The sequence below is a fragment of the Cinclus cinclus genome, chromosome 2, assembly GCF_963662255.1.
Source record: "Cinclus cinclus chromosome 2, bCinCin1.1, whole genome shotgun sequence".
Lineage (NCBI taxonomy): Eukaryota > Metazoa > Chordata > Aves > Passeriformes > Cinclidae > Cinclus > Cinclus cinclus.
Genome location: NC_085047.1, coordinates 84,522,470 through 84,541,399, shown reverse-complemented (window position 1 = coordinate 84,541,399; position 18,930 = coordinate 84,522,470). Strand labels below are relative to the sequence as shown.

Below are 18,930 nucleotides of genomic sequence, written 5' to 3'. Positions count from 1 at the left end.
CGCCCAAGATCTGTTTTAACCTTTTCAGTCATTAATTAACCACAGGGTAAAGGGAAAGTCAGCTTTTCTCCCAGTGGAGCTGGAAGTGTTCAAGTGTAGCCTTGCATTTATTCTAGACCCAAATTCTCTCCAGTGAAAGCTAAGGCAAAATCCTTTGCTGGGTGAAGGTCTGGGTGCCTGCCACGAAGCTGTTCAAGTATCCTGGCAGCTTATTATTAGCTAGATAAACAAACAGAGGGGAAGATGCATGCTCAGAGATTCCTTCCAAAGCTAAAGATACACACTATGAATGGATTGGACTCAAGGGACTGTGGCCAAAGAGTCTACCACTTTAACAAATATCTGAACAAACAAAAATAATACAACATAACACAATATTCTGGGTATTTCCTGGCAGAGGAAATACAGTCTTGAACACTACTTTAAAAAAACCCTTAACTATTTGCCTATCAAACCAGAATTTCTTGTCAGAAGCACATAGCAGCAGTATATTAACGTCTTAAAAGATTAAGTGGATGTAACCTCAAGTCTTTGGAAAAAGCATCCCAGCATTACAGTAAACCCCCAAGAAAATTTTCAGCCATATAAAAACTTTAGTTCCTGGAGTCTAATCTTTAACCCAGTAAAATGTAAGCCAAGATGACAGAAAGCCTGTTTGGCTTTCAGTAGAAGTTTAAATAAGGCTGAACAGCCAAGCCCAATGGCAACAGCATGGAACCCAATAGCATCTGTCATCCATGCCTGTGATGGCACAGAAAATTAGGAAGGACTACTGGGTTAACTGTGGAAAGAAAATTGTTACATTGGCTGCTTTGGAGATGTAAAGGGCTGTTATGCAACTAGTGCAACCCTTTACAAAAGTAACTTAATAGTTAGGAACACAGAACACAGCAGTAAAGAGAAGTATGGCAAGGTGGCACCTTTTCAATATAGAAAAAAAGTAACAGCATGACTAACACAGAATCACACTACCAACATAGTATTAAAGATATATTCCAAAGGTTTAAAGCGGAAAGAAGGCACTAGCAAAAACAAATAGTTCAGGAAGATATACAAGAAGTCAACCAGCTAACTAAAACACAGTTGCTAAAACACAGTTACTATGAGGCAGGAAAACAAAGAAGTACATAAATATACGAGAAAACAAACAAACAAAAAAAAGCAATTCTTTGCTGTACTAAGAAAAGAAGCAAACCCAAACCAAACAACCCTGAAATGCAACATTCTTTTTTCTTCACCCCCCCCCCCCCCCCCCACAAAACATTGTCACTAGACAATCACTATAATTTCATGTTATCAAGAATTACTTTAAACCAGATAGTCCATACCTGGCCTTTGCTACACTGAAAGATCCTGAAACTAATTTCTTGCTAGCAACTTCCCATTTGTAACTGCTGTGCATGAAAAGAGAACAGGAGGACAATGCACTTGGGAGCTGAACAGAATAACGAAGTATACTATCCATCCCTAACTCTCATTTGGATAAAAGTCATCCCTTTTAGCAGTACACTCACAAAACCCAAGGGAGCTAATACGTACAGTGTGTACATAGGAGAAGGAATCAAGTTATTAGGCTCCTATTCAACAACCAGTCATGGAAACTGATTGCTTTAAAGTCATGGACAGTGCTGCTGGAGTATGACATACCGATGACCTGCTAGAATGTTGACACTGTGCAGTTAACAAATCTACCTTCACAAGAAGAAACTGATCCTTTGGTCTTGGAAAGGAGTTCATGTGCATCTGGGGCTTGACACAATATTTTTTCTTTTAGGATGCAATGCCTCCCCATCAGAATGGGAAGTATTGCATGTAAATGCCTTCTTGAATGATTATTTAAAGTTTCCAGTAGTCTTGGATTAGACTGAACAATGCCTGGCAGTTCTTTCCACAGCTGCTAACAGAATCCAAAATTCTTAGGAGGCAAGACAGTGACTAAGTTAAAAGACAGCAGTTAGATGCCAGATGTGCAGTTATGTTGGGAGGCCAGGAAGGAGGGGCTGATCAGATTTTCTGCACATTACCATAAGTAAGCCATGTATGAACACCAGGCATGGGCAATTATCAGATTACAACTGTGATAAGATACATTTCACCTTGCTATGATTACACAGTCTGGACTCCAAAGACAGAGCAAGGGCCTTTTTCAGTTTGTTAACTGCATCTGACAGACTAACTTCGGCAAGCATCAATACTAGAAGTTATAAAACCAATGCCTGACAATAAATGAATGGTTTACATATCTTTAGAACAATTCTCATGTTCTCTGCCATCTTAAAAAAATCACTACACATTTTATTTATTTGTGTACAGCATAAACTGAAATTTTAAGGGAAAAGGGTCATTGGAATAGCTTTGCAGATGGAGTCTATTTACTACTCACAATCTTTAGATGACTCTTCAGATTCATCAGATCAGGAAAACCAGGACCACCCAAAGTGATGCTGATGAGGTCAGTATTAAAAACAGAAAGATGCAAGCAAAAATCTAGTATGGATTACAGAAATTAAAGTCATATTTCCTCTAATAAGATGCTGTGTTTTTACATTTTAGGAGAACCATGATGCTACAGAGACTATGCACAGATAAAGCTACAGTCCACAATAGATGCACCTGTAACTTTACCACTGTAAGCCTCTGAATGGCAGAATTAGGTTGAAATGAAGTATCAGTTCAGGCTGACTCAGAATGCCACAGATTTTCCTATAACGGACAGCAACTTTTACAACCAAGTCTAATGATATGTATTATGGAGCTTTTCAAAGTCACACATTTTGGGTATTTAGTAATTTCAAGATCAGTATTATTTACATTTTATCACCTTAATGTAGAAGTTGACAAGTTGACAGAATACTCTGGTAATAAGAATATGAATGACATTTTTATAACTGTTCAGCAATTTGTTCAAACATCATATAAGCTGTTCAGTACTTCCATCTTTTGGATATTAATTGAATTTTTCAATTAATCCTTTCAAAAACATCTTTTCCCAGACTAGAATGATTGGTGTGTGAAAAAAATTACAATTTTAAAACCAACATCAGAGGTTAACTTGACATGTAATTTAGTCCCTGAAATCACAAGAAAATAATTTTGAGTCAGTGACAACTGCACAACAGCTGCTTGCTTGATTTTGCTTGAGATTTCCCTCCCTGAAGATCTTAACACAAAACCAACAAATTGGGAAGCTTAAGACATAAACTTTGTCCTACAAGCCTGTCAGTAAAATCACAAATTTCTAATTTACCGACCAAAACCAGGATTTCTGAGAGAACTTCTGTGAAGCCTTAATCTAATACCACTGTGTTCTTGTACCAGTCTGAAATCATTGCTGATACAGGAAATGGAGGCAACAGAAACTATACTGATTTCTGCAAAACTAAACGGAAAGCTGTGCGCCTCCAAAACTGCAAGCAGGGTACAGTGCCAAAGGACAAAGCAAGGAAAGAAGGTGGTCATTGGTAACCACATGAACTTCAGCTTTCAGAATAACTAACAGGGCAATCACTACACATGAAGAAAAAGGACCCAAGATATTAGACATCTTATGGAGGTAGAACACCACATATACATCACCAAAACAGGAACAGTACTCCTGACTTTCCTCCAATCCCCATTACTCCAAGTCTTTATGCAAAATTTATATATTTTTTCAAACATTCTAGAAAAATCTTTCTAAAATACTAAGTGTCAATTTGTCACTTGATAAATAAGCAAGTAGTCAAAATTTCAGGTGGTGTTTTTAGTGTGTTAAAAGCAAGAAAGAGAAGAAAATTAGTGATCTTTTGTTTAAAATCTGATGTTACAACAGGAGACAGTATTTGCTGTAAATGATGACTATTCACAAAGATTCAGCAGTTGGAAGAATAATCTAGCTCATAATTGTTTTCAATAGTGCATAATTCCAAATAGTTTGCTTTATATTTTGGTAAAGTATGCCACAAGGATTATTATTTGCATAGTAGTAATGATCATATCTATTAGAAATGCTTACAAAATTTAGAAGATTTATTGCTTATTAATACAAATCTAGCTTCTAAAGGAATACAACTCATTAGAAACTGTTCTCCTGGTTCTGCTGAATCAAAAAAAACTTGATCAAGTCAAGCCATTTGATAAGTTCCACAAGCCTTATTTCCTCAAGAAGGTCAAATAGAACCTAATTCACACTAAGCACATCTTGCAAATATTTAGCAAGGATTTCCTCGGCACCCACTCAGTGTTTCCTCCTACATTTTCTCATGCAAACTTTATGGACATCTCTCTTTCAGACTTCCAGCTCATCTCACTTAACCCAAAATCAGCCAAAGTTACTAGTAAGATCTGCATAGAACAAATATGCAAGGCTAGTTCCATATGAAATGAAACTAAACAGCCTGCACAAGGTTAATGCGACATATCCCAAGAGCTCATCATTCCTGCAATACCTGTGGTCAAGAAGCAGTACATGGGTGGCTCTACAGTTTCTAGCTATTTTTTACATGATTGCTATGCAAAAGGGGCACATCTAACATTAAGTACTGGAATACACTTTTAAAAACACCTCTTGGTCACTGTAGTGATATTTTAAGCTGCATCTTTTGTTCACAGAATACAAATTAATCTTAGTTACCAAGACACTGGAACCATGTGGTTAACTGGAAAACAAAGATCACATGAACAGCCCAACACAAATGAGTTATTTACATATTAGGCCACACTTAAGACACTAAAGTCAGTAACTATTTGTTGCTGACTGAAAAACAATGAGTATGCTTAATTAGTATCTTCTTGAATCAATACAACAATTTAGATTCAATGAAAGCAAGGCAACTTTAAGACAATTGTATGTGCAAAACCTCTTAACTGGCCAAAACTCGGTAATCTGATTTTACCACTGGCATTTTGAAGATTTTTCTCATAACATGGCTTGCTGAAAAATCCTGTGCAGCCGTTGACTAGGTGCAACAGTGGAAAAAGTAGCTCACTGGATGAGCATTTATCATTTTATACTGAAGTAAGCCTATACATACTTTTGGCCTCAAGTTTATTTCTTGCTGACAGAGTAAATGTAAGGCATATGAAGAGGTTCTCAAGCATCGCTAAAAAAAATAAAAAATACATCAATTCCTAATTTCCAATTTCCTCACAGATTAATCACCCATTAAAAAATGCACTATTTAAATACTGATGTAAAACTATAATTAAGTTTACCTGTTTTGAAAGATTGGACAGAGAAGCAACTGGAAGTAACGATCAGTAAGCTATGACCATATAGCTTTGAACTTCTTTGGGTTTGCTTTTAAGTGTCAGTTAGTCCCAAAGGAGTTACTGTGATTAATAAATGTAATAATTCAAAATCGAATTAATTTTAATTGTCCTGTGCCAGGATTCAGATGAACCTCAAACTTGAGGAGCGCTACACAATTCTGAATTCCATTTCTCAGTACTAGAAATGCCAAAAACTCCTAAGACTGGATGCAGCATGTAAAAAATATGACAGCATTTACGCCCAGTGGGACGCAAGTGCAACTGCCACTTTGAAAGAGGACAAAAGTTCACTACTTTTTTTAATCAAGCACAAAGAGTGAACAAAACAAATATAACTGCTAACAAAAGTAAAATTTATCTTGCTACCCTGGCATATACAGTTTGAATAAGGAGCACTATCAAAACCTTACAACAGTGAATAATTTTCACTTTCTCAATTATAAATATAAAGAACAGTTAATTCTCTAATCAGGATAATGTTCTTCTATTCCAAGCTATTCAGCAAAGCTTATGACATACTACCAGTGCTGCTTATGCTGATTACTATTATGTCATCTCACTCAAAACCAATAATGATTTTATAGAAACACCTCTAGCTGCACTCTTCCAGACCTTAATATGAACTTTTGGCTGCCTTTCCTTTGTTGGCACCATAGAAGGAGCTTTACTGAGATCACACTAATGCTGACATCTTTCATAGTACCCTGCTATCATTGTAAAAGTACATCAGTTTGATATCAGGTTATTTACAGTCTTGCTTTAAGTCACGGGCTTCAGTTGAAAGCCAGGTCCACCATCCTCCCCACTTAGTGACAGGACATGGCACCACTAACACTATCTTTGCATGACACAGAGTTAGGGAGTGCTGTGTTAGACCACACAGCGCAACCTGGTGTGCAGAGCAATGCTGACACAGCTCACACAGCCCAGACTCTGGAGTCAACAGTGCTTCTGGTATGAACCTGTACCAGGCAGCAATTCGGATGCTGACACCTCACAAGATGATGCTATCAGCCCAGCTGCCCTCTACCTCAAGCCTTCAGAATTAATTTGTTTCAAAAAGCAACTGTTAGGTGTTATTCAGATTTCAGTCAATGTTAAAAGGTTTCATTCTAGCCTCCCTTTAAACAAAAACGGATTGAGGCAGTACCACTATGTTTAAATCAAGTAACTGCTTACAAACATTTGGCAAGAATGTTATTCATGGTAAAAAGAAAAGCTAAGTAGTCATATATTAAAGAAGGAAAAAAAAAAGTTACAGAAATAGGCAGAAAATTAACTTTACTTGCCACAGGACTACAAGAAGGAACAGCACCTTTATAACAAAAGTTGACCCTGCAGAGAAATGGAAAATAACTTTGAAGTATTTCTGATTCTATCACATTCTCTCTGTACCACCATCCCACAAAATACCCATAGGGAATTCTGTGAAATGCTTCCCCAGATACCTTGCACACCAGCTGGTTAGGATTAAACATCTTGCCAGTGGCACCTTTTATGCCTTGAGGATTAGCATTTTTGAAAATGTGATGAACAGTGTACAACTGTGTACACCCCATGTGTTGAAGATAATCTAGAGTCCCAGAAACACTTAAATCAATGTAAAGTAGTGATAAGGGTTAGAAGAAATCTACAATAGCTATCCTTCAAGTTTGAAAGTTACAACTCTAGAATTTCTTCAACAATACACTCAGATAATATTTAAGACTTGAACACAATTTTTTTTTTATGTCTCTAAATATTTGTTATTTGCAGTAACATAATACAGACAAATCACAGGCCTACTTGCAGAATAGCAAGCACTTCACAGCACATAACCAAAGTGACCAGAATTTTGCAATTACCATGCTTATACAATGAGCACAGTCAGATATCCACCTCACTGTAAATGACACCATACAAGCAAAGCAAAGTACCACCTGTAAAGGAAAAAGCCAAAACAATCCCTAAACAAACCGTTTCATTTGCATTTACACTAAAACACACCGAAAGATGAATTTTCATGGCAGAGTCCTGAATAGATTTTAAAATGCGCATTTGGATTAAGTCAATAGTTTACTCTTAACATGGCTTTAAGTGACCTGTCCAGATGAAAAAAATTCCATCAAGACCATGTATGTTCTTTCATTACTGGAATAAGTACTTTTGATTTGCTCATCGGGGAGGGCTTCAACTACCTTGAAAGACAGCAAATTCTCTTCTGACAAGACATTCATGTTTCAGCAAAATACACAGCAACCTCTGGATTTTGGATAGAAGTGTAACCCGAAGGCTTCAACTACAAGCTAATGTCTGTAAAAAACAAAAATCTCCTTGAATACAATAGCTGACAGCTACAGTACTTTTAATGCTATGTAATGGTTGTCATCAGCACACCAACTTATTTTTGTTCATATGCTACTGTTTAAAGTATCAAAGACTACATATCTAATTAGATTCTAACTAAGAATGCTTCCCATTCAGAAAAACATGTTTCACTAACAAGTGGACTAACTTGTTTCACTAACTACAGAAACCTGTAGCATGAAAATGCTGTTTTCCTACACATTCATGTTTACTTCCTGGTAATTACTTAAGTATGGAATGCTTTATCAGCTTTATTGTTTGGTGCACTTCAAAAAACTTGCAGGAACATTTAAGAAACAGAAAAAAGGCATACAGCAGCCTTACCCATAATAAAATGACGTGATTTAGCTCAGTGATACTGAAAATGTATCATGCCAAAGTAAGTTAACTGCTTGTATGAGACTGCCTTATGAGACTTCCAGTGCACAATAAACATCTTATTAAACTTTAAGTTGACTTATATAGTCCAAAAAGAAATAATTCTCCAGCTCTTGATGGCTGGATGTAAAAGCCTTTTCCTAATAACACCCTCATGCACACAGAGCTCAACACATTAACTTTCACCATTTTCTAGGACTGCTATTTAGAATTTAAATCTGTATTAGCTCATACTGTAGGTCTAGTATCTGAAATATTTTCTTCCTGTTACAGAAACAAGATGAGGACCTCAAACTTACTTAAAACTCATACGAGGTAGGAAAAACCATTGTGGCTTGATCTGAGAAATATTCAGAACAGCAGATGCATTAGTTTTGACACTGCATGATGTAGTTTGTGGAAGAAAGTGGGGTTTCACTTAGCACATTGTGCTTTCTAAGAGAAAATACATTGTCATGGCAGAACACACAATTCTTGGTGGTACTTAAGAGTTGATGCCAGCTGCAAATGCAATTTACACTTAGAGATTAAAAAAACTTTTGGATGAAGATTCCATTCACCTGAATAGTAAAGCTATAAATAAATTTCTCATTGCTTAGAAATTCCCCCTCCCCAAACTACTCAAGCAACCAACAACCTAAGCCCTCTATGCTCTCTCTCAGCACTACACAAACAATTCCAATTAAGTCAAGGATGTTATTCTTAATTTATCTCTTCTAGTTCTTCTTTATGGGATTTACTTCAAGCAATCAACCAAGACTCATGAAGAGAAATTACAATGTACGGGTTAGGTTTTACTGGAAACTCTTCATTTGCTTGCTTTTATCTGATACAAGAATAAAGTGAGCATCTGCTGACTGACTTTCTGCATTTCACTAGAAGAGGAATACTGTGAACAACAACAAAAGTAAATCAATCACCATGCCCTGCTGTCTGGCTGGTTATTATACATAAATACAAGTCCTCATTATTGTAAAGTCAATCCAGCCAGACACTAGACCGGACATGTGGTGTTTTGGAGCTAAAAAGCTGTCAAAACAGATTTGAAAGTCAGTATTTATGAAGCCAAGAGGTCATTTCAGATTAAATGTTTAAGTGCAAAAGAGTCATGCTGTTACTCCTGCGGGTTAAAGGGTTAGTCTAGACACTCAATGCATATCAAGAACAAACAAATAACTGATACTGTTAAACATCCCAGCTTCATACTTTCCACCCTTACCCAACTGAGCAGGCTTCCTTGGGATACCAGGTCTGGACACTGTAATACATTAGATACCAAATTATGTAGAGCAATTGGGAGCTACAACCTCTTAGAATTTTCAAGTATTAAAATATATGAATTTATAGTCCTATAGCATAAACAGCATAACTCTTTGAAGTCCTTATCAATGTCATGAAGTTCAGAGAGGTCAAGCAGAAGGCCCTGCATCTGGGACAAAGAAATCCCAAGCCAAAAAGCAGGCCAGGTGGGGAGAGGAGCTCCTAGGTAGAAGATGTTGCTGGATGGAAAGCTCAACATTTCCCAGCAACATGACCCAGAAAGCCAACTGTGTCCCAGGCTGCATCAAAGTCAGCCAGCCAGCAGGGCAAGGTTGGTGATTCTGCCCCTCTACTCTGCTCTGGTGAGACCCCAGCTGAAGTGCCCAGCTCTGGGGTACTCAGCATAAGAAGGACAAGGATCTGCTGGAGCGAGTCCAGAGGAGGGTCACAAAGATGAACACAGGGCCACAGTACCTTGCCAAAAAAGACAGGCTGAGAGAGTTGGGGTTGGTCCCCCTGGAGAACTTACTTAACTGTTCCCCTATGGGTAGAACTTAGAGCAGCCTTCCAGTACTTAAAGGAGACCAACAAGAGAGCTGGAGAGGGACTTCGCACAAGGGCATGTAGTGACGGGACACTGGGAAATGGCAGGTGTAGATCAAATATTAAGAATAAATTCAAATTCTTTACTGTGAGGATGGTGAGACACTGAAACAGGTTGCCCAGAGCAGCCGTGCATCTCCCATCCCTGGGAGTGTTCAAAGCCAGGTTGGATGGGGCTTTGTGCAACCTGGTCTAACAGAAGGTGTCCCTGTCCGTGGCAGGGTGGTTGGAACTAGATGATGTTGAAGGTCCCTCGCAGTCCAAACCATTCTATGATTCAACGGTTGTTGATCATACATAAGCAACAATTAACTCTGTCAGTCACAACAACATTTTCTATCCAGTTTTGTTTTTACAATTTATGAAAAGGGCTAGAAACTAGATTGAACTGAACTGCAAACTTAAAAAGAGCATTTCAGGTTGGGGGCCAGGGCTGTTATCCTTGCACAGAGGGCACTGTCTGTTAAAGATAAAGAGCTCATTAGGAAGGAAGTGATGAGTGTACCATGCAGTACTAAAACAACTACTTTGTCAGTATGTAGATTCAGTGAAGCCAAATTTGAATCTTGTACTAACAACAGTGCCTGGTATCATTAGACAAAGGAATACTTGCAGTCAAGGCAGTATGTTATAAAAGGAATACAAACACAAGGACTTAAATTTATCCACAATTAGATGGCAAGGAGCCAAGATAATCTTATGGAGGCTTAGGCCACCTATCCACTGACAGTAATGACACACAAACATCGGTATTTTATGCTCAGTGGTGCTGCTTTACTCTACTCCTGATACCTCCTCTGGGAAAACTACTTACATAATTTGCCAATACCATAAGCACAAAAGTCAGTTCCATTTAAACAAATAAATCTAGTAAGAAACAAACTTACTTCTTTGGTCCCTGAGGATCGACGTGCTGCTCTAACATTAGAGGAGCTTCTTGAGCTAGTTGGAGTCGCCAATGGAAGAGTAGTAGAAAGCTGAGGAGGACTGAAAGACAAAGGCAATCTGGTATCTCCTAATAGGCATTGCTTGGAATTGGAATTTTTGCTGGTGAAACTCTCATTTGTACTGCTTCCTGAATCTGTGTTACCAAACTCAGTTTTCTCCTTATTCTTGATTCTTCTCAAGCAGTCCTTTAGTGTTAACTGAGTTGTAGGCTGACTCAACCAGCACAAAAAGAGTTCATCCACCTTCATTTTCACCGCAGGTTGCAGAACCTTTCCAGGTGACATATTCTGCCAGTTTGCCTGTTATGTTAGTTCAAACCCAAAGTAAATATTTGACAATCACATAAATATTCCACTTGACTACCAATATTTCACAGGCATTAGTTAACAAAGTTTTGATATTATTCCCTCAAGAAACCGACAGAAGTATTATATTTTAACACATGACTTCAGCTACACTTCATAGGTGTAAGCCATAAATCAGAGTCAATTCCAAAAACTTCTTTTAAATAATGGATAAATTTCTTCTAAAAACCTACTGTGTAAATGGTGGAGACTAGAGAACAAGAAACTGCACTTGAGCTTTCTCAAAGAGATAGCTAACAAGTATTACAAATATCCTCTAAGAACATGTGTTAAAAGACACATGTATTATGAAAAATAAGACTTGAAAATACTTGAAAGTACTTACAATTATAACATACTAAGAACTAAATATCTAAGCAGTTTATGCCAAGCTCTGGCAATAGAGCAAATAAGACTTATTATGCAAATCTTTCAGTCAACAGATTTAGAACTAAGACTGAAGGCCCCATTTTCGTTCTGAGATTGTGATATGGATTTAAGTCTTGCATCCCTCCCATGTGAGTGATTCCCATAGCACTGTCATTTAATATTTTTAAAAGCCTTTTATTTGACATTCACTCAACAGTGAGATTCAGGTGAGTAACTGAACCTGGAAACAAACAGGTGTTTTTGTATTTTTGTTTGCTTGTTTGTGTTAGAGAGACAGAGGACTAGAAGGAAACACTGAGAACCACACCAAAGTTACTGTCAAGATTTTTGGCATCCAGTTACTTCGTTATTTGGTACAGTTCAAATAGAATCTATACTTCCTCATGTTAATGCTGTTTTAAAGCCCTTCACAGAATTAGAGCCATACACAAAGCACATGATAAAAGAGGCACGATAGACGATTTTAGACGTCTCTTCCAACCTAAATGATTCTATATACAAATACTTCGCTGAACAAGCCTTAAAACAAGCACATCAATTTGGAAACGAATAACAGCTAGCAAGTGGACATCCTGCTAAAACCTAAAGGTCATCCCCGTCCCACGGCAGAACTAGAAGCCTTGTAACACTGCACCACTTCAACTTCCCAAGTTCGCAGTTCAGTTATTCCGTTTCTGAAAACGAGGGCCCCCTTGTTTCCCTACTTTTTCAAGCCCAACACCTTCACGGCGCAGGCGGCTGCGCTCAGCCATTCTCAAGCGCCATTCGCCGGGATAGAAACGGTCCCGAGGAAGGGCCAGCCCGGCGCCGCCCCGGGCACGGGGAGCCGGCGCTGCAGCCACGGCCTCGCCCCCCCCGGGCCAGCCCCGCACTTCACTCAGCAGGAGCACCGGAGCGACATGACGCCATGCCACAGGACAAACACACTCACCTGCACCGCTACTACTCCTCCTCCTCCACCACCGCCCCTTCCCGCCGCCACCGCCTTCAAATACGCGCCTCCTTCCGGCCCTACCCGGCCCGGCCGCCGCCATCTCGCGAGAGCGCGGCCCTTCCGCCCCGCGGGACGCGGCCGCCGGTCGCCATGGCGACAGCCGCCCTGCCCTGCCCTGCCCTGCCCTGCCCTGCCCTGCCCTGCCAACTCAGAGCTCTGACAAGGCTTCAGCGTCTCACGGGCTGCTTCTCACTGGTTCTCTGAGAGGAGCTGGCAAAGTGATGAAGGGGCAGAGAGAGCATCTCCTCAACAAGTTTGCTGATGACACAAAGCCGGGAGGAGTGACAGATACCCCAGAGGGCTGTGCAGCCCTTCGGAAGGACCTCGACAGCTCCAAGAGAGGGTCAGAGAAGAACTGTCTGGAATTCAACAAAGGCAAATGCAGAGTGCTGCACTTCATGAGGAATAACCCTGGGCACCAGCCCAGGCTGGGGCTGACCTGCTGGGGAGCAGCTCTGCAGGGAAGGACCTGGGGGTCCTGGTGGACAAGAAGCTGTCCCTGAGCCAGCAGTGGGTCCTGGGGCCAGGGCCAGTGGTGTCCCGGGATGGAGGATGGATGATGGATGTCCATAAGGAAAAGCATTGCTAGCAGGTCGAGGGAGGTATCCTGCTCCTCTACTCAGCCCTGGTGAGGTCCCATCTGGAATGTCCAGTTCTGGGGTCTCCAGCCCAAGAGATGTGAAGCTCCTGGAGAGGTTCAGCAGAGGGTGACAAAGAGGATAAGGTGACTGGAGCATCTCTGTTAAGGGGAAAGGAAGAGGGAGCTGGGCCTGTTCAGCATTGAGAAGACATGACTAGGAGGGGACCTCATCAATGTCTATAAGTAATAATATACATAATATACATACATAGTATATATAAGCATCCAAAGGGGGTTGCTGAGGGGATGGATCTTGGGGTGCCAACCACTAGGACATGAAGCAAGGGGCAGAAACTGATGGACAGGAAGCTCCAGCTGAATATGAGGAAGAATGTCTTTACTGTGCAAGTGACCTCACACACTGGAACAGGTTTCACAGATTGCCCAGAGAAGTTGTAGAGTCTCCTTCATTGAAACTATACAAGAACCATCTGGATGCACTCCTGTGCCATGTGCTCTAGGATGACCCTGCCTAAGCAGAGAGGTTGGATCAGATGACCCGCTGGAATCCCTTCCATACAATTTACCCATTCTGTGGTTTTGTGAAAGTGAGCTGATTCCATCTGGTAAATGCTGTTAAAAGGAGAACATTAAATGCTCTTTCTACACCGTGGCTATGATTATCACTAGTGTTATGGGATTGCAAATGACAGGATGAAAGATGAGGTGCAGGCAGTAACAAACACAAGGATAATCCCCTTACTAAGAGAATGATATGTGCCAATCTGTTTGCAGTCCCTTTTTTTTGTATTGGGAAACATACATTGGGATTTTGTGGTTGTCAGCCTTCAGGGGCACTCCTTTAAGGCTCCCTGGGTGTAGTTATCGGTGGGGTTTAGTTGATTGACCATTGGTCCATATAGTTTTTTTCTTTGGTATTTTTTACATCAGCAGCTCATTGGTATTTTTACATCAGATTCCCTACTTCCACTGCCCTGATTTTTCCTCATGTGGCTACACTTCACTTTTGTTGATCCATTTTACATTCTGCCACTTTGTTTTCCAGCAGAGACACTCCACATTTATGACAGTCTATTATTACAAATTGTTGGAATGTTAATGCTGTGGAAATGGGGCTGTACTGAAGATGATACAGTGGTTTGACGGGAAGGCTTGAAAATGCAGGCAAGAGTAAAATAGGGTAAAGTGAAGGAATGGGCTTGCTTTCTCATTTTTGGAAGCTTGTAGAGGTAAGAAAGGGCTAGGGAGGAGCAAAAGCCAAGATGCTCTGAGAGAAATCGGGTACAGTCCAACACAATTATGTTTAGATAATACCAGAATGATATTTTGTTAATAACAGTCATCTGGCAAACACCACTATTACTCTTCTAAGTATATACGAAGGCTTTAGCTTCCAGCTGTAGATACTGAAATATATTTTCACAAGTCTTAAAATGAGATTCTGCTGTTAAGAAAACATTGAAAATTACTGAGGGAGTCTCCACTTTTTGAAGTAGGGTAGTATTCTATTTCCTGCCTATTGGTTGGTGAAGTTAGAAAATATGTTTTTGCAAAGCCAAAGTGGACAAAATGACATTTTTAAATCTGAAGTAAAACATTCAACATAACACAGCAAAAGGAGATGTCCAAGCATGGATAAATTTGTAAATATTATGGAAGCTTCTTTTAAGTAGGGGAAAAGAAATTTAAAACCCTGTGTTATGGGTAGCAGCAAGATTTTTGGCAGAGAACTGAAGGGCTGAATTAAGAAGACTGATAGCAGAGCAAGAGACATGGAACAAAGAGGACTTTTAAAACATTTTGAATGCCTTTGAAGCATTCCTTAGTGATGGTGTAGCCATCTGTTGATTGACATGTTGAAGACAGGTGGCAAGAAGGGGATCAGAGAGTGACTTGACAGAGTTGTATAGTTGGATATCATCTGCAAAGAGACGATGCCCTTTGTTGAAACTGGCAATGAGATCTCCCAGAGGAACATGAGAAATAAGAAAAAAAGAAATGAAATAAAACCTCTGAGAGATGCACACAGTCATAGTGTTCTCTTGTGTATGCTAGTGTAGATTCAAAGCAATTCTAACTCTGACTTCATTAGACTGTGTCATGGATAACATTTATGTGAGAGGGGAATAAATTCCACGTGCCTTCTATTGAGCAGAAAACACTTCGGGCATTCTCACCAAGTTGTACCATAATGGCAATTGAGACAGATGTTTTGAACTTGTGTCTGGATGAATCAGGTCTACTGAGCAGTGTATCTACTGGTAGGGGTGAGTTTGTAGAGATACAGGGGCTCAAACTTGGCCAAAAGTGGAGAAATGCCTAAACTGAACCTCTTTGTTCAGATATTCCATCAAGAATTGAAACTTGAAATCCTTTTTGACTGCTATGTTCTTGTTCTTGCTTGGCATGGTGAGTAGAGAAACCAAACCCTTTTTATGTTGCTTTCAAAGTATGGAAAACAAAAATCTGTTCTAGTGTCTTACCAGTTTTTTGAAATGTATCCATCTGGCTTAAGCACGGGCTCCTTTAAAAAATCTCCTGAATAATTTATTAAATATGAGAGTACTGAGAATGCAATATCCAGCTGATACCTGAAAGTTTAGTGAGGGGCTATGCTTTAGATAAGGCACTTGTTTAATAAGTGCAAGAGAGTGGTGCATTGATATAACTGGAGCCAATTAGTAACAGGAGTTCTTGGGCCTAACAAGCCAGGGCAGTGGAGATAGTACATCATGCTGGCGTACCTGTGTAGCACAATACCTCCGTCCATACTGTGCATGGAGGTACTAACCCTGGTGCAGAAACTGAAGAGCCACATCCAGCTCTTGTTGGCTCTGTTACCTACAGCTCCTTTCTGACCTTACTTCACTAGTCTTGACTCACCAAGTGTGATGTTAGCAGTACTGCCGATGTATGTTACTGGCTAAATATCAGACTCTTCCTTTGCCTTTATTTGTCACTGTGTACCGTGACACAGGGCAGTGGTGTTCATAAGGAATATTTCCATTCCTAATCAGCATTTTGCAGTGAGAGTTGGGTTTCTTCCCTCATAACCTTGGGTCTGAACAACTTAGACATTGTTGAGGGTTAGACATACAGGTAATAAAGAGATGTCTCCAATCTCTCTGTACTAAATCAACATTTCTGAGGCCTGATAAATGTTATCCAGAGGTAGACATCTAACCTAGATCAGCTGTAACATGACTTAAGTGTTCCTCTCCACTACTTAATAAAAATCTCAAGTAGTATTTGAGGTATACATAACCACATTTTAGAAGTCCAAAGTTAGGTAGGATAAATGTGTTTGGAGTATTATATTTACATGCTTGCACAGGGCTGTGTCAGATGTACTGGCATCCAGTCTCAAAAGCAGAGTCATCATCCTTAAACAGAGTGGCAGGTTGAGGTGGAACGCATGCCTGAGATCAAAATACAGTTCACTGCAGGATCTTTCTGAGTCCTTATTCTGGAGCTTTTCATATGCCTTTGTGCTGGTTTTATCTAGGGTAGAGTTAACTTTCTTCACAGGGGCTGGTATGGTGCTTGCTTTGGATTTGTGTTGAGCACAGGGTTGATAATGGAGAAATGGTTTTGGTATTGCTGAGCAGGGCTTACACATAGCCAAGGCCTTTTCTACCTTTCTCTCTGCCATGCTGATGAGCAGACTATGGATGCATGGGGGATTGTAAGCCAGAACAGATGACCCCAGCGGACCAAAGGGATATTCCAGACCATGACATTATGATCAAAGTGGGGGGAAGAAGGAGGAAGAGGGGGATGTTTGGAGTGATTCTTGTCTTCCCAAGTCACTGTTCTGTATGATGGAGCCCTGCTCTCCTGGAGATGACAACACCTGCCTGCCCATGGAAACAGTAAATTAACTTCATTGTTTTGTTCTGCTTGTGTGCATAGCTTTTGTCTTTCCTCTTAAACTGTGTTTATTTAAATCCATGAGTTTTCTGACTTTCACCCTTCCAATTTTCTCCCTGATCCTGCTGGTGGGGAGTGAGTGAGCAGCTGTGTGGTATTTGCTTGATGGCTGGGGTTAAACCATGAAACCTGTCACTCAGGGAACAGAACTACAGCACCTCTTTTGAAGGCCTTAAGGACAATATTGCATTTTGAGCTTTTGCTTTTGTAATGCTTTTATAATGCTTTTGCTGACATATTTCACAACTTTGAAATTTAGGCATCTGAAGTCCAGTTCTAATCTATATATAAGCACTAAAATAATTGTGTCCTGTATTCCTGATGTACTAACTTAGTTGGAAGCAGGTGTGCTGAATGCCTCTGACAAACTGTTCACTTTTATTTAAGTTCTTGTTATTGAAAATTTTGGCCAGGTGTGTTCATTGAGGTTGTGCTGCCAAGGTGATGTTCCTTGTAAACCTGCTTATGGTATACAGTCAGAGAGGCTTCAGGGGTGTATAAATGTTACTTTCCACTAAGTGAAGGATAAAGTCTAACATACTGTCACTCAGATTCCTAGTCCTGGTACTAATTTGGAGGGGAATGGAAAGGGTTTTGCATGCCTTATGCCAAATCATTTAAAATTAATATAAATACTAAGAAAATGGTAGTAATTGGTAATCCATTGAACTATTTACCCATACCAGCTAACCAAACCAGTCTATCCTCTCTTGCAGCAGCTTACCAAAAATAAAGTTGTCCATGGTGAACTATAGATCATATGGCCTCCAGAAGTAGCATCATAAGCAGGCAAAAATATGTCAGAAATGCTGACTTGGTGCACATGTTTGGCAGCCAGCAGTGCTCTCTGAAGAGTCTAATACTGAGACATGAGGCTTGAATTTTATGTCTCCTACCGCCTTGAGGTAGAATACTGCAGTAATATAGGATCTGGTTAATAGCTTGCTGGTGCACAACTCCTTAAGAGCAAATCAGAGATATAATTACAAATTCTTTTGCAACCTTCCACCTTGCATCGTGAATAGAGGCATTTAAACATTCTGTACTTGCAGACATATTTTGTTTGCTCCTTATCATATGCACCATGTAGTTAGAATAAGGCCTTGTCACTGGCTCTCTCCTTACCTGACCAGTTGGTTTAATGCAGGAATAATTATATCTCTGCAAAAAGAAAAGAAAGAATGTAAAATGCAGATACAGTAAGAGCAGGTGCACTACAAGCCAAAGAAGGAAATTGATTCAGCAGTTGTTTGCTACCATGTTTGTAGATTAATTCCCACTGCATATCACTGCAGGGCTCTAGCAATGAGCAGTTCTTATACATTTTACTGAATTACTGTTGGTGTGTTGGTTTTTTTCCACAGGGGCCTTGGACTGAGCGATGTTTACAGCAGCCCAGATGTGAAGGCTGGTTCCGCATTAAGTCACCCTGATCTTCTAATCCCAGGTTCACAAACTTCTAGTGCTGTATTTTATCCGATGGTTTTATCTAGCATTGTATCCAGGTCACATGGAGTTTATGGAAAACTGCTTGAAATGCAGTCTCTGGGGTGGTGTTTAACAAGGTGTGTGTGAGGATGTTTATGGGGTGTGAGAATGGGAGTCCATTCATTCTCCACGTTGAGTGTTACTGAGCCCAGTTCTCTTCTAACCTTGTCCTGGTGCAATCATTAAAGGGGAGAGAAGACTCTGAGCTCTTGTTTCCCATAGCCTGTAGTGTCTGCCAGCTACTTGTCTGCTACCATGCCCAGGTGCTTGGCTCTTGCATCTCCATCACCTAGCTAGGACCCAGTCTGACGAGCTGAGACCTAAACTTGTTGTGGGATAGACTACTTTGCTTTGTTTCATCAGAGCAGTCTTCATCATATTATCAATGGGGCAGTGTA

The 18,930-nt window shown here is 40.1% G+C and overlaps 1 protein-coding gene across 1 annotated transcript in view; it reads right to left on the bottom strand.

Annotated features, from left to right (window-relative positions):
- The window catches only part of PPP2R3B (protein phosphatase 2 regulatory subunit B''beta), a 44,596-nt gene extending 33,527 nt beyond the window's left edge, over window positions 1–11,069 (bottom strand). The window contains exon 1 of the mRNA XM_062487846.1: window positions 10,725–11,069. Within this exon, the coding sequence (XP_062343830.1) occupies window positions 10,725–11,069 (345 nt within the window). The remainder of the gene's footprint in view (window positions 1–10,724) is intronic.
- Between the last annotated feature and the right edge of the window lie 7,861 nt (window positions 11,070–18,930).